Source organism: Podospora pseudoanserina, chromosome 6, assembly GCF_035222485.1.
Source record: "Podospora pseudoanserina strain CBS 124.78 chromosome 6, whole genome shotgun sequence".
NCBI classification, from domain to species: Eukaryota; Fungi; Ascomycota; class Sordariomycetes; order Sordariales; family Podosporaceae; genus Podospora; species Podospora pseudoanserina.
The window spans coordinates 3,539,675-3,554,838 of record NC_085925.1 but is presented as its reverse complement, the minus strand read 5'-3'; the positions used below and the strand labels follow the sequence as shown (position 1 = coordinate 3,554,838).

Sequence of the window (15,164 nt, the reverse complement as noted above, 5' to 3'; positions counted from 1 at the left end):
GGGGGTAGTTCAGGAGCCCCAGGTACCAACAGAACCATACCGATTCGTAAGTTCTTCCGGTCCAAGACTATGCATATCGAGCGCAGTGTTATTAGCCTAGTGTGTGGAGTGTTTGCTTGGTCCAGCAATCGCACTAGTTTCTCTTTTCGAGAAAATTGATCCACAGTGATGAGAGAGTTACTGCTGTATGTAGTAAATCCACTCGACCATAACTGACTGTTCTCCCACACTTGAAAATGACCGAGAACACCCTAGTTCTAGAGGAGGCACGGAATCCTCGGGATCCAGCACGGGGGTTGAAGGCATGAAGCCTGTCTCTTGTGCCATCTGTGTGGAAGGCTTGCTGAACATGTTTTCGGAATGTGACGTGTTTGGCAGCTCTTCCTCCCTTTTTATCTCCTCTCTGATTGTTGCTAAAGCCTGAATCTCGGATCCCGAAGTAAAGCCTTTTAGATTGTTTCGTAGCTCGGAATCCACTAATCGACGATCGATATAGCACTTGTCCCCGGATGAAAGAAACGTGTAAAGAACGTTGTTAAGTTCAGTGGGTTGCTTCGAGAGATATTCGAATGTTTTCTTGCCGATTAACTCCCATTTGACAGAGATGCGGATACTGCATGATTTGGTCGACGTGATACTGGACGAAGAGGGATCAGCAGATCCAATTGAAGAAGAGGCGGGTGAGCCTTGTCTTGCTCATTTCGCCCATAGGAACGTCAGTATTGAACGCTTGCTGAAGAATAAAGTGCTAGATTTGGGTGGCAGGTTTGCACAAGCGTCTTCAAGTTTCTGTCGTGCCTGCTTGAATTCCTTCTCCATGTTTCTTAGCTCGTCGATAATCATGGCTGCGATACGCTCGCTGTCAAACCTCAGCACACTCTCTTCCTCCTTGTTCACGCATCAGCCGAGGGCCTCCTCTGGATAGAACAATTGGCACTGCCAGTTAACGATGTGTAATAGTACGTCGACTTATGCTTCGTCTGATATTGTTACGGCTCCCTTTTAACGCGCGGTTCAGAGAGGTACCAACTATCCTACATTGACTTGCTTCGCAGTGTCACTTATTTTGTCAGCCAACTGTGGAATATTGACGTCAGTGGTCCCAAATAGTCGAAATACCCCTGGCTTTCAGCTGTGCACTTAATGCCCCCGGTTAGAGTGCGCCTCCCCTCAGAGGAGTCGATAAAAGAAGCGCCGAAACCCAGGGCCGTCTTGGCTTGGCTTCTCATGCACTACCTACTCAAAAACCACCGTCGACGTGGTAATGTCCTAGACAGTCGAACCAGTCCGTCACCTCATCATTATGCGAGCCAATCTACGATCTTCCGAAAATGATGAGGAGGAAGATACCGAGGTCTTGGGCACCTTCAAGACCATGACCATACAGTGGGAAAACATGACGCGCCTCCAAAACCAACCCGGCAACAGCTCGTCGGAAATGCAAGGCATCACGCCAGACTTCCTGGACCTGCTATCTCTAATATGCGCCGTTTGTCAAAGTTATGAGGGCGGTCTCCTCCCTATGCAGAAGTTCCATCGAACCTGGGAATCTCAGGAAAATGCGGGAAACAACTGTATTGTCACCAGTCGTTCTATCTCATCACCAATTCCTTCAACCACCAACCACGCCAAAACTGAGCTGTCTCAGCAGAGAGTGGCTGTTAAGAGGACGAAAAAGACACTCTATAAGGAGGGGCCTGAGACTGGTCTGATTTCCCCCTCCGGTCTTTCATTAGCGAGCTTCACATTCGATCGCATCCACCTTTGCGGACCCACTCAAACATAGTCGACCTGAAAGTAATTGCATGGGACTTCGAGGACGATGATGAAGATAGGCCAAGGCCACTTCTCGTCGAGGAGTTTGCCACAGGCAGATCTCTGGAAACATTTCGGGACACCGAGAACCTGATTAGCATGCCATTCAAAGCCAAGGTCAGCCTTTGCAGGGATGTTGCTGAAGGTATTGCTGCCCTTCACGTTTGCGGAATTGTCCACGGCGATATCAAACCAGGAAATATCTTGCTCCTTCCAAGTGAACCACAGAATGGTCTTTTTACAGCAAAACTCACCGACTTTGGGTACTCTGTCTTTCACTTTGAAGAACAGCCTGTGCTCCCCGCTTGGACACGAGACTGGTCAGCCCCTGAAGCTGACCCAGATGCCTCCTTCAGCCAACAGATCAAGAACTTTGAAGGCATCAAGGCGACAGAAGTTTATTCATATGACCTTGTAGCAGTTTCTGTTATTCTAGGCAGCTCACTGTAACGAGGCAGGTTTGAAGAGTTTCAAGATCCAGCCGCCATCTCGAATATGAAGCAGAACGACTGCCTTCTCACCCGTGCGCTTCAAATAGTCATAACGGAAGACCGAACTCAACCGGACTCGGACCTCGACTTGAGTCTTACCAGGAACCTTTTAGGACTTAGTCTCGTGAATGATCGTACTCTCCGCAACATAAATGGCTGTGTAGCCATATTAGAGGATTACGAGAGGTCGTTGGATGCAGGGGGATTTCAGAAAGCCCGGCCATGGAAAAAGCTGCGTCTTTCGCCTATCAGGCGACTTCTTCAACACCATCCGTGAGTTTTCCTTCTTACATTTTCATCTATAGCAGATCTCCATCGTGGCAACATACCAGAAGTCTGTTTAGAGCGCACGCAACTAACTAGCTTTTAGGTGTTGGTAGGATATGAAACTCTTCGTGGTTGTGGTCATGCGGTTAAAACAAAGATTGTGTCAGAACTGAAAAAGGCAGCCACAAACCCTCTGGATCACCGGCATGCAGCATCTGCCTGGGAGCTCTTTTATTTGCTATTTCGATGGATTCGGGGTTGATAAGGATTGGAACATCGCTCGTCGATGGCTTACCGACGCAGCGATGCATGGCCTTGTCGTCGCTCAAGCATATTTCCTCGGTCCACAGGCCGCGATGGGGGCCGATCCTTTTCAGTCATTGTTACCTTTTCACGGCATCAACAGCGAGGCGACATCCAGGTCAACGATTACTGCATGGCTTAAAGATGCTATTTCTTTGGGACATGTTGACGTCATGGCAGACCTGAAGCAGCATCAGCACGATTCATCAAGAGGCTCAGTCACCGTCGGCAGCTTACTCAACAAAGTGGCACGCCAAAAGAATGACAGTGCCGAGGGTATTTCCCTTTCGAATCAGTTTATTGAAGCCGCCTCGCTGGGTAACTGCAGAAAATACGAACTTTTGCCTCAGACCTGGAGCCAAAATCTTTCAACGCCGTTGACTTAGCTGGTAATAGCGCTACTATCCAGGCAGCAAAGTCTGGTCATTTTGAGGTTCTTGATTATCTTTTGAAGCTTCCGAGCCTCAACGTCGCTCACTGCAATCATGATGACCAGTCAGTACTGCATTACACTTTGGCCTTTAAGAAGGAACAACTCCAGCGGCTCGTTCCACTCATGATTGAAAGAGGTGCTGATGTGTTCCGAGAAGGGCAGTTGGCAACATTTTCAGTGGAAAGCGCACCGTTTTCGCTGCCGATCAGGTGTAGTTCGGTGCTGAATGGAGTCATTCACAGGAGACCAGATATCGTTGAGTTGCTTCTGAAGGCAAGCCACTCGGGCAATAGGAATTCCATGTGCAGGATATGCGAACGGGGTTCCAGATTACGCAAAATACTTGGAATCGCAGTTGCACTATACGATCACACCTCTATCGGAATCCTTCAAGCTCATTTGGAACAATACGACAATAGATTTCCATGCGCAGAAGGTGTGACATTCCGATGGCTCAAAGAATCAGTGGCCTTTCACATTCTACCGTTGAGCGCTGTGTTTTTTCGTGGACTCGACCTTCCTGGGTCACTCTTGCGGGCGGTTCACCACGGCCCTACACATGAGGGAGCACAGCAAAAGACTCTTGACTTTGTTATATCTAAGAGCGGTCCCGACCCCATTATTCTTTACAAAATTATTTGCAGCAGCGTTGAGAATGGTGCAACAGACGCTCTCCGGTATATATGCGCCGCTCATTCTCATTTTACACGGACTTCAAAGCTTTGGACTCATGCGTTGGAAAAGGGCTTTTACAACAAACCGCTTTTCACGAGTATTCGCTCAGGATATCATCTAGCGTTCAAAATTCTCGTAGAAAATAATCCTCAGTTTACCAACCGCCTGGGAACTGGTGAGCGCTGCCAAAGGCGCGAATGTTGCAGGCGTAAGTCGCAACATCAATATGTCACACTTGTTGCTGTCAGTGGCGGTCACGGCATCATACAGCGACCAATTTTTCGTGTATATACTGTGCTTGTCCTAGTTTGAATTTTCAGGGATTCTTTAGCTGATCTTAGACATATGGAAAGTATCTCGTTGAACATTGTTCAGATGAACAAATATTGGCCCCGTCGAATGAATTTGATGAGAAAATTAGCGGCCAGCCGTCTGCTTTTATGAGCCAGGGAATTCTTACACTCTCGTCAACAGCATGTGAATTTCTTGTTACAAAGTACCCTTCTTTAAGCAGTCAGTTGGTTCCGCAGTCACCACCTTGTCAGCGTTTGAATACATCATCAGCTTATCCAGCAGTCATGGAAGCTCCTGTGCTCTCAGAGGATGCAATCTCGCCCTTTGAGCCGATGTTACTGCGATATTACTTCCCGAATACATCTTATTCATAGGATCTAGAGACCATATTCGCCTGTTCCAGAGGCTAAGAGTCAACATCAGCCAAACACCACTCCGTCAGAAGGCGCAGCAGCCAAATCATCTCGATCCCGGACTCTTGAACTCTAACGACATTGAACTCGGGCTACAGACAACACCCAGGGCCCGAAACCAGGAACTGAGCACCGTTGGGTGGAAATCTTCGCCACTGTCTCAATCGGAGCTCCATTGGCTTCTTCTGAGTTTGATTGCCAACGGCAGATATGAACGGCTGTCGCTCTGGGGCCTGGCCGAGTTTGTGACTCGGCCAACATCAGCCAATGCAGACATCGACTTGATGTACCATATTAGGTTGGCAGTCCGATATGGAAACATTGGGGCGCTAAAGAGACTTCTCAGGCTTTATCAGGTTCAACAATATCCAGTTTGGCCAGCTTGGAAAAGCAGCATCGTGTCGCCACTCGACCTCGCACTCTTCATCGATGCTAACAAACATTTTGCCATGTTCCCAATATCACGCTCTACATCACTGCATTTCAAAACTGCAAATGAAAACTCGGTACAGCAGGTTGTCGAGCTTCTACGAGCGTATGGGCTTGAACCCCGTCCCCACATTGGCGGATTCTGGGAATTCTACCCTCGGACTCTCAAGGCCGATGGTTTTTTATGTTCCTTCACACCATTGTCCATCTTGGGGTGATAACGGCTATGCTCGTTCCTCTTGTCTGTTCAAAGCTCGTGACCGTACCAGAGATGACAGTCTTTTCCTGGTCAGCTACCTTTTGGACATGTTCGTCATCGGCCCATTCTTCATTAACTTGTTTTTATCAAACGTGGTGAGCTATTCGTTATTGGGGTGTTTTGATTCGAGAGCAATTTGGTCGCAGGTACCGGAGGTCTGGCTGGTCGTCGATGGCTATCGTTGCTGTTTAGGGCATGGTCATTTACGGCTTTGGATTCTTTTATTTTATATGGACACCAGGGGACAAGGTCTTCATGATAATCATGGGACTCTTCTATAAGTCATGGCTACCTTTCATAGCAAATTTTGCAGTCTTAGGCTTGGTTGGAGTCTACCGAGTACTGAGAGACAGGAGGGCAAAGGCGAGAAATGCGGCCGCTAGACTGACAGAGCAACCTCCTGTCAAGCCCTTGGTCGGAAACTGAGAGTTAGAGGGCAAACTTACACAAGCATTAGTGAGCAAAGAAGACACAAGTACCTCTTCACCTCAACCAACGCTCTCGCTCTTCCCGGTGCCTTCCAAATCAGCCGTATACCAAGTGTCCTAGCCATGGAATTGACGTGCCACTTTGGGCGTTTTTATCTACAAGTCTAACTGGACATTCAAACAATGGATGGCCCCCCCTTGCTCTAAACCTTCGGCCGAAAGAGAACACTGCTTGTCGGAGGTCCATTTCTGAGGTGCAGTCACCAGTTCCCAGCTTTCGGCCGAGCCACTCAAATCAACCGAAGCCGAATATCTCTATAAAAGCACACATTACCGTCTACTTTACTTGAAGCAATGGACCTAGTTTTGTTCTTTCAAAAGCCGCCATGGTGAAAATCGCTATTGCAGGTGCAACCGGCAGTACGTTCTTCAGTCTATCCCATCCACCATCTACTACAGGCTAATCATCAACCAACAGACGTCGCCCAAGAGGTGACCGAAGCCCTCGTCGCCACTGGAAAGCACAAGCTCCTCCTCTTGACAAGAACTGACACAGCGGAGCTTTCTTCCAACAACGCCTTTCCCAACATCACATGGATCACAACGGACTATGACGGCTTGGATGGATTGTCGGAGACTCTCCAAGGAGTTGACACTGTCCTATCCTTCATCGTCACCCACTCAGACCCGGGGAACACTGCTCAAAAGAATCTTATCAATGCCTCGGTCCGTGCCGGAGTTAAACGTTTTGCGCCCAGCGAGTGGGCAACGTGAGCTTTCACCCTCTTCGAACAGAGTCGTCGGGTATTTACAACCTAGTTGCAGGTCCAGCTTCGAGCATCTCCCGTGGTATGCCGGCAAGGCAGAGATCCGAGAGTATCTCGCCGAGCTAAACAAAGACAAGAAGGCAAGTCACTCAGTGCTACACACCTCAGACAGCTGTTGATGATAATCTGGCATCTAGGTGCTCGAGTACACCTTCTTCCAACCAGGGCAGTTCACAGACTACCTCTGCTACCCCTACAAGTCCTCCAAGCACATTCACCCGTTCCAAACCCAGATCGACTTTCACGCCCGCCGAGCTATCATTTTGGAGGACAGTGAGGACGCGCGAATCACCTGGACTACAGCCAAGGACCTTGCAAATGTCGTCGCCAAGGCTGTTGAGCACGAGGGCGAGTGGCCTGTTGTTGGCGGTATCAGAGGAGACGAAGTAACCATTGGTGAGATTATCGCGCTTGGTGAGAAGATTCGGGGTACGTCCTCCTCATATGGTTGTCTTCTATGACTAATTGGTGCTAATGATGGAACAGGGGGTCCCTTCATCGTCGAGAAGCTCAAAGCAGAAGACATCAAAGCCGGGATTGTCAAGAGCTCTTGGTTGCCTGTGGTTGACCACCCCTCTCTTTCTCCAGCAGCAGTTGAGGCTATGGCAAAGGGCTTCCTTTCTGGAATGCTTCTGGGTATCTCTGCTGGAGTGCTGAAAGTCTCGAATGAGTGGAATCGGTTGCTTCCAGATTACGAGTTCACTAGGGCCGAGGAGTTTTTGACTGAGGTCTGGGAAAGCAAGCCGTAGCTCACCCAAGTATTGCTCTTAGACATGTGGACGGTGTGGTTATGCTCGGTTACAACTTCGGTGCTTGCGCCGAGCTTCGGCCGAAATGGGAGAGCTCGGGCGAATGATATTCAGGGTCGGCTTTCCCCTACGCTCAACACCACAACAACGCAATCCACTACATCTATTCAGTCGAAGTCTGTAGCATATACTTCTCCCTTCATAATCCCTTTACATCAAGCTGGTTGGCTTGCAAATTCTGTATTTGAGCGTTCGACATGATCAACAGAATCTCCGAACCATCGTATATCAGCGACCTCGAGCCCCCTAGAAAAAAGCTCAGAGTTCGAAAAGGCACAAAGAGCTGCTGGGAGTGCAAGCGCAGGAAGGTACGATGCATATTTTCGGTAGAAACAAACTCTGTTTGCGATGCATGTGAACGACGACGGTCAACATGCCTCAGCCAGGAGTTTCCTGATGTTGTTACACAGCACATCAATGGCGACACTGAGGGCCGTCTCGGTCGAGTCGAGTCTCTGGTCAAGAACCTGGCCAGAAAGATCGACTCCCTGAATAGTGCTCAAAGGGATACCGAGGACAGAACACCGGACTTTCAACAGCCACCACTTCCCAGCAATCTGGAGTCTGAAGACAATCAGCAGACAGCAGAGCTCAGAAGAACCGCAACTGAACTTCTGGAGGCATGGCCTGACAAGAGTGTCTTGGATCAGATATCAGAGCTTCCTCTCCAAACCTCGCTCATGGAGCTCCTGTTCAAAGTCGGTGGCATCTTGTCACCTAACCCCTCAGCGTCGAGCAAGCCGTCGTTGGTGGATACAATGCAAAAGCCGCCTCCTGGAGCACACCCGGTTCTAATAGCTCGCAGGGCTTTACTTCTGGGTCTGCTTCTCCAAGATGTACCAGCATCCTGTGTCGAACCGTTGGAAAACCGCGCCACTGGATACCGCGATGTAATGTCTCGAGCGGTGGAGAGGGCCATTAGCATGGTGGCAAGTAACGATCAGCTCACTGACTCAATAGAGGGCATCGAGTGCATCATGATGGAAAGCATGTACCACGACAGAGCTGGAAACCTACGAAGATCATGGAGTGCAACTCGCCGGGCTATGACGATGGCACAGTTGATGGGGCTTCACCGCGGCAAACAAGCGAAAACATGCCTCAACACATTGTCATCCAACACAGAGGCCAATATCGATCCTGAGTACCTCTGGTCCCGAATAGTGCAATCCGACCGCTACCTCTCGCTCATGCTTGGACTTCCACAGGGCTCATCTGACAACTCTTTCGCAACACCAAAAGTGTTGGAGAAATGCACCCCAGCCGAGCAATTGCGGAGGCTTCACTGCGTTGCCGCCGGATACATCCTACAGAGAAACGACATCAACGATATCTCCGCAACGCAGGAGATTGACGACCTGCTCCAAAAAGCATCAGCTTTTATGCCACCTCGGTGGTGGCTTACCCCTGACTTTGCGCCTCGCACTGCCGAGGACGATCTTGAGGCTCCGGACAAGACGCTTCATCTCATGAGCCAGGCAGTTCACTATCACCTCCTGGCACAGCTTCATCTTCCCTATTTGCTTAGACCCGCCTCCGACCTGAGCTGTAACTACAGCAAGATTACTGCCGTTACCGCAAGCCGAGAAGTCATCACGCGCTTCTTGACTTTTCGGAAAGGTAATCCAGTCAGCTCGTATTGCCATGGAATCGATTTTCTGGCTTTCATTGCCAGCACGGCAATGTGTATTGCCCACTTGGATTCACATAGACAAAAAGTTCAGCGAGTGCTGGGTTTTGATGCCTTGGACTTCCTAGCACATCAACGACAGGGTGATCGCGGTATGTTGGAGGCGACACTGGAAGCCATGGAGCGCATGTCTGTGGATGGTGAAGACGCTATAGCGAAGAGAATAGCGACTTTGTTGCGGCATCTACTCTTCATCGAGTCAGAAGCCGCTGCTGGAGAAATATGCAGCTATCGCTCGCAATCAGAACAGCAAGCTGAAGAGGCTGAAGAGCTGGGGTGTGGTGGAACGACAAGCGATGGTGACAACATCCTAAGAATTCATATTCCCTACTTGGGAGGGATAGTGATTCGACGAGGTTCCGACATGCCTGAAGGACTAGCATATGCGTTTGGAGAAGACGGCCAACCCTTTGAACTAGGTTCCATTGAGAGCTGGGGCTTGCAAGGCGTGGATACCGCATTCTTTGACAATTTTCTTCGAGGAGCGGGTGAGTCTGAATCTGCTGTGTTTGAACAGCCATAGTGCTTCGACAAGATTCAGGAAGGCTCTTGTGATCGGTGCAGAGTTTAGGGAGGCCGGGCAATATGGCAGCTGCTTCTGAATAAGCTTCAACTATCTCGCGGCAATGCCTCAACTGACCTTTTCGACCCAAAGGCGGTCAGTAAGCCAGCCCAATCACACAGTAGACGCAAACCAATGGCTAGTCAGTTGGATAGCGCACATCGACCATCGAATGACAGCCCCAGCGTGGACAACTCTCCGGCCAGCAGTGTTGACCATCACCACCCTACCAAAGAAAATGGCAGGATGAAGTCCACCGTGATCTCGAAAGCGCGCAACGCGTATCTCTATCCCAGCTCGGGTGGGAGGTAAGACATGTGTGACTGCGCGCCAGCCTTCGCGAAGAAGTGGCCGTGGCATGGTGATATAACCCGGATGCCATCCCTCATCCCACCAAGTTTCTGCATCGGCACAAAGAGTCAGTCAATCACACATGTACACTTACTTACATTGTGATCAACTTTCGAAACAATCACCTCCTATCAAATCGGAAAAGCGAACTCGCAAGATGACCTCCATTAACGACATCCAAGAAAAGACCCACCCGGAACCGAGCGTCTCGCATTCCGGACCCAGCCCAGAGCTCAAGAAGGCCACTCCCACCCTCCGGCCGTCAGCGCTCTTCCGGAATCCGTTCTGTTACAAGTCAATGGCCGTGCAATCAAGCCCGGGAAAGCTTCCGGCTTTCCTCATGATCACAACTCTCCTCTGCCTCGCCACTTTGGGAGCCGCCTCCCCTCTTATCAATCCCGAGGAGCAGCGTCCTGCCGAGGTTCCTCCTATTGCCCCTGATCACCCTGCCTATCACCCGGCAGTTTCTCAACCCCATCACGAGTCTGGAGAGGAAGGAGAGCACCAGCCTGAGCAACCCGCCCATCACATCTCCTTCCCTCGACCACGCCGCGAATTTAGAGAGAAAGAACACCGCCCATCCTACGAGGAGCACCGGCCGGAGGGCCAACACCATGCCGAAGAACACCAGCCAGAGGGACAGTATCCTCCCGAGCAATCCCATACCGAGGAAACCCACCACCCGAAAGGGGACCACCTTGAAGTGAGCCGCCTGGAGGAGAACCACGCCGAGGAACACCGCCCCGAGGGATTCCACCCAGAAGTCCACATCCGCTCCTCCCTCCTTGAACCCCCCGCCCCCCTCCCAGCAGGCGCCTACACCCCCAGCACCCCCTGCCCACCCAGCCTCGAAGGCCAATGGAACTGCATGCTCACCTCCTGGCAGCGCTGCGGCTCAGGGATCTGGTCCGCCGTGATGCCCACCGCAAAGGGGACACAGTGCGCTCCTGGAGGGATCGCCCATGAGCTCAAGACTGTCCTTGCTCCCGACTACCCTCCTTCTGCCAAACCCAACCCTGACCAGCCACAACTGCCTAGGCCTCAGGGGAATACTGATGGGTGGGCGCAGGGTTTGCCGCCTAGATACAGCGAGGGCGGTAGACTTGGTGTGTCGATGGGGTTGGCGATTGCGGGGGTGGTGGTGGTGGTTGTGGCTGGGTTGACGTAAGGGGGAGGTTGAAGGGCGGGTTGGGGTTATGAGCTATGATGAACTGGAATGACGAGGACGATAAGGACATTGAGGACGGATTGAGGAAATGGAATAAATGAGAGACGAAGTAAACTAGCATAGCATTCTGAATTGAATTGACTGTTTCCCACAACAGATGTTCAAGTGAAGATGGGTGCATCGTTATCGTTGACAAAAAGAAGAAGGGGAGCTACTGCTGTCTAAGTGGACGGGCTGCTCGCCAACTGCCACCACCCGCCCGCCACCCGAAGCGCGGCGCGACACGTCTTATCCAGAAGCTTGCCGCCTCGCCTCTCAGCACTTCCTCTACCACCATCACGACCACCACACCGCACCAACCCCATTCCCCCAACCCGACAACCCCCCAATCCACCTCGAAACCGAAGAAATAATGGACTACCAAAACCGCGCCGGCTCCAAATTCGGCGGCGGCGGGGTAGCCTCCCACTCAGCCACCAACGCCGACCGCCGCGAGCGCCTCCGCAAGCTCGCCCTCGAGCAAATCGACCTCGACAAGGACCCCTACATCTTCAAGAATCACCTCGGCTCCTTCGAGTGCCGCCTCTGCCTGACGGTCCACCAGAACGACGGCTCCTACCTCGCCCACACCCAAGGCAAAAAGCACCAGACCAACCTCGCCCGCCGCGCCGCCAGGGAACAAAAAGAGGGCAAAGGGGAAATCGATCCCACTACCGGCTTACCTGTCGGAGTCGTCGGCGCCGGCTTTGCTGCCTTGGGTCTTGGCGCTGGCGGGCCAAGGAAGAATGTTGTCAAGATTGGGAGGCCGGGGTACAAAATCACAAAGGTCAGAGATCCGATCACGAGACAGCAGGGCTTGCTGTTTCAGCTGCAGTATCCGGATATCGGGGTGGGAGTTACGCCCAAGTGGCAGGTCATGAGTGCGTTTACGCAGAGGGTGGAGGAGCCGGATAGGAATTTTCAGTATCTTCTCGTCGCGGCGGAACCGTACGAAACCTGCGGGTTCAAGATTCCTGCCAGGGAGCTGGACAAGAGGGAGGACGGGAGGCAGTTTGAGTTTTGGGATCCGGATAGCAAGGAGTATTGGGTGCAGATCATGTTTATGACGGAGAGAGAGGAGAGGTTCAATGCCGCGCCGGGCTTGACGGGGAGGCGGTAGAGACGATGCGGAGGAGGTATGGATTCGAAATAACCGGCGTATCATGGCGAAAATCGACTGTCTGAAAGCCAGCAAAGGATGAGGGCACACAGACGAAGCAGTGGCAGTCCAGGAGGTTGAGAGAAATAAGCAAGACACCAATTTGAGCAAGCTGTAAGGCCTCAAGAAACCACACGCCTCGCCGTTCTCTAGGCTAACACATCGCAAAGGGGATATTAGCGGACTGTGTTCCAGGCGCGTACCGAGTTAATGATAGATACCCTTCATAATGAGACTGCAATTCATGGACAATTCGACTTTGTACATTCATCACTGCCAAGGGCTTGCCTGCACAGGCAATGGGATTGCTCAGCTACAGACATCCATCTCTTCGAGATGATCCCATGACAGCTGTCTGTACCATGCCTACATCCCCCCTCTCAAACCCCCCAGCTTGCGTAGATATGCAACTATGTACACAACAATAAACAGACATGCAGTTCAGAGCGTACATCAGAGCCAACAAGTCTCTTTCCTCTTTTTTCGATGATCACAAAAGCAAGGCAAACCCAACCTCCTCTTTTTTTTTCCCCATCGGGTTAACTGATTGTAGATTTGCATCACCAACTAAAGCTCTTCTTCTCGGCGAGCAAGAATTATGCCCTACCTCAGAATACACTTTCCCAACTAGACACCAGAATTCCCCAATCACCGGAAGTTGTTATCGAACCGCTTGAACGTGTATCCAATAAATGGTAAGCTCATCTCTGGGCTTTCCTCCTGCTGTTGGCTGGCCGCGGCGCCTCTAGCGGCCTGGGCAGCCTTGATCAACGTGGCGTTGTCGGTCTGGTCGATCTCGTCCGTGGGGAAATAGGTGGTATCAATGTTGGAGGTGAGGCGGGGCTCGAAAGGCGCCCTAATCCTGCGCAAGCTCTCAAACTCAACACCATAGAAGAAGGGGTGACGCTTGATCTCATCAGACCCACCCCGGCCCAGACGGTTCTCGGTGTTGCAGATCAAGCTACGGAGTGTGTTAGCAATGTACCAGACATGAATTCAGCCAATCTAACATGCCTTCTGATCAGGTTCTCAGCATCAGGCTTGAGCTGAATGTCGTCGGGGAAGTACAGCGACTGTCTCCAGTTGACAATCTTGCGGTATGTGTCATGACTATCCTCGGCACAGAAAGGGGGCCACCCAACCAAGCACTCGAACATGATGGTACCTAGGGACCACCAATCGCAGTCGAAAGAGTAACCGTTACCCGTGAAGATTTCAGGGGCAATGTAATCGGGAGTACCAACAGTGGAGTACGCCATCAGTCTCCTCGACCGCCTCCAGTCATTGATCTGGGAGCGGTTGCTGACCGTCAAGTTAATCTGGTCAATGGCAATCGAGTTTCTGTTGTCGCGAGGCTTGTTGGACTTGCCCGTCAGAAGCTGCGCATAGTAGTTGTTGTCGTGGAGCTTGTGGAAACCAGTCGATAGACCGAAATCCGTCAGCTTGACGTGACCACCCCTGTCGAGGAGAATGTTGTCTGGCTTGATATCTCTGAAGCATCTGTCAGTATCCAAACGCCGTTACGACTCCAGCAAAAAGAACACACCTGTGAATGAAGCCCAACTTATGGACAGCCTCAATAGCCAACACAATCTCGGCAATGTAGAACCGTGTGATATCCTCGGAAAAGATTTCGTACTTGATCAACATGGTCATGAGATCGCCACCGGGCAAGAACTCCATGAGCATGTAGAGGAAGTTGGCATCTTGAAAGGTCGTGTAGAGCTTGACGACCCAGGGACTGTCTGATTCGGCAAGAATATCACGCTCGGCGCGAACGTGCGCAAGCTGGTCCTTCTTGAACATTTCCGTCTTGATCAAGCTCTTCATGGCATAAACCTTGCCGTCCGACTTCTTCTGAACCAGCTTCACCTCACCGAAAGCACCCTTGCCGATAATCTTGATGGTGTTATAGTTCTCGGGCTTGTCCTTGGTTCGGAGGAAGCGGAGGTACTGGCCCTCCTTTCTGCCTCCAGTCGCCCATATGGATTCCCGGCGGCGGGGATCCGTGGTCTCGTTCAGCTTCTGTTCCATCTCGCTTTGTCTGCGCCGACGTGATTAGCTTCATCCACCCGTCACCCAGCACACTGCCTACCTTTGGTTCCGCTCACGAGCCCGCTTGACACTGTCCTTGAAGAAATCCGAGGCCAATTGGGAGCACTTCTTCTGGTTGTTGTTGGCATTGGGGCCGTATTTGTCCGGGTTCCGCTCGGGGGCGGGGGCAAACTCAAGCCCAGAGTTCTGCGAAGGCATCGGGGGCGCGTTCAAGTAGCTGCCGTAGCCAGGCTGCTGGCCCTGGCTGTTAGCCGTACGGGGGCGCTGTCCTGGAGAAGGACCACGGGCACTGTAGTTCTGGGGTCTGCCGGCACCGCCTAGGTTCTGGTGGGCAAATTGATGGGCCAGTCCAGCGTTGGGATCGTTACTAGAGCCAGGAGTAGTTGAGCGGGCCTGTCCATAACCTGGTCTAGGAGAGTTGTAGTTCTGGACCTGGGAAGCAAGATGGGAAGGGTAGTGAGGGGCATACTGGTTAGGATTGTAGTAGCTGTTGGAAGCATAGCCTTGCTGGTAACCTTGCTGGGCTTGCTGGGGGGTCGGCGCCTGACCAGAGGGGCCGGTTGGGAAGACGGGCTGGGGGAAGGTGGAGGGAGTGGTGGGATACTGCGTGCGATCGGAGGCGGCGAGGCGATCGGTGTTGTTGTTGTTGTTATTGTTCCCGAAGTTCAGGTAGAGACGGTTACCTTGGTTATCCATC

General features: G+C 51.6%; 5 protein-coding genes across 5 annotated transcripts; 4 read left to right on the top strand and 1 right to left on the bottom strand.

Moving 5' to 3' along the window:
• Positions 1 to 6,119: 6,119 nt before the first annotated feature.
• On the top strand, positions 6,120 to 7,383 carry QC764_609060 (uncharacterized protein; the record flags this gene model as incomplete). The annotated part of the gene is made up of 5 exons (XM_062949383.1): positions 6,120 to 6,227; positions 6,286 to 6,577; positions 6,633 to 6,726; positions 6,772 to 7,063; positions 7,121 to 7,383. Exons 1-5 carry the CDS (start codon positions 6,194 to 6,196, stop codon positions 7,381 to 7,383), a joined length of 975 nt encoding a protein of 324 aa, XP_062798122.1. The 5' UTR covers positions 6,120 to 6,193.
• A 257-nt stretch (positions 7,384 to 7,640) lies between these two features.
• QC764_609050 (uncharacterized protein) lies at positions 7,641 to 9,656 on the top strand (the record flags this gene model as incomplete). The annotated part of the gene is made up of 1 exon (XM_062949382.1): positions 7,641 to 9,656. One exon carries the CDS (start codon positions 7,641 to 7,643, stop codon positions 9,654 to 9,656), a length of 2,016 nt encoding a protein of 671 aa, XP_062798121.1.
• A 472-nt stretch (positions 9,657 to 10,128) lies between these two features.
• QC764_609045 (uncharacterized protein) lies at positions 10,129 to 11,214 on the top strand (the record flags this gene model as incomplete). Its single annotated transcript, XM_062949381.1, has 1 exon — positions 10,129 to 11,214. One exon carries the CDS (start codon positions 10,129 to 10,131, stop codon positions 11,212 to 11,214), a length of 1,086 nt encoding a protein of 361 aa, XP_062798120.1.
• A 412-nt stretch (positions 11,215 to 11,626) lies between these two features.
• On the top strand, positions 11,627 to 12,373 carry sap62 (CWF complex protein sap62; the record flags this gene model as incomplete). The annotated part of the gene is made up of 1 exon (XM_062949380.1): positions 11,627 to 12,373. The coding sequence occupies one exon, from the start codon at positions 11,627 to 11,629 to the stop codon at positions 12,371 to 12,373; it is 747 nt and encodes a 248-aa protein (XP_062798119.1).
• Positions 12,374 to 13,915: 1,542 nt separating this feature from the next.
• Positions 13,916 to 15,163, bottom strand: CBK1 (Serine/threonine-protein kinase; the record flags this gene model as incomplete). Its single annotated transcript, XM_062949379.1, has 3 exons — positions 13,916 to 14,456; positions 14,508 to 14,834; positions 14,937 to 15,163. The coding sequence occupies 3 exons, from the start codon at positions 15,161 to 15,163 to the stop codon at positions 13,916 to 13,918; spliced, it is 1,095 nt and encodes a 364-aa protein (XP_062798118.1).
• Position 15,164: the final 1 nt, after the last annotated feature.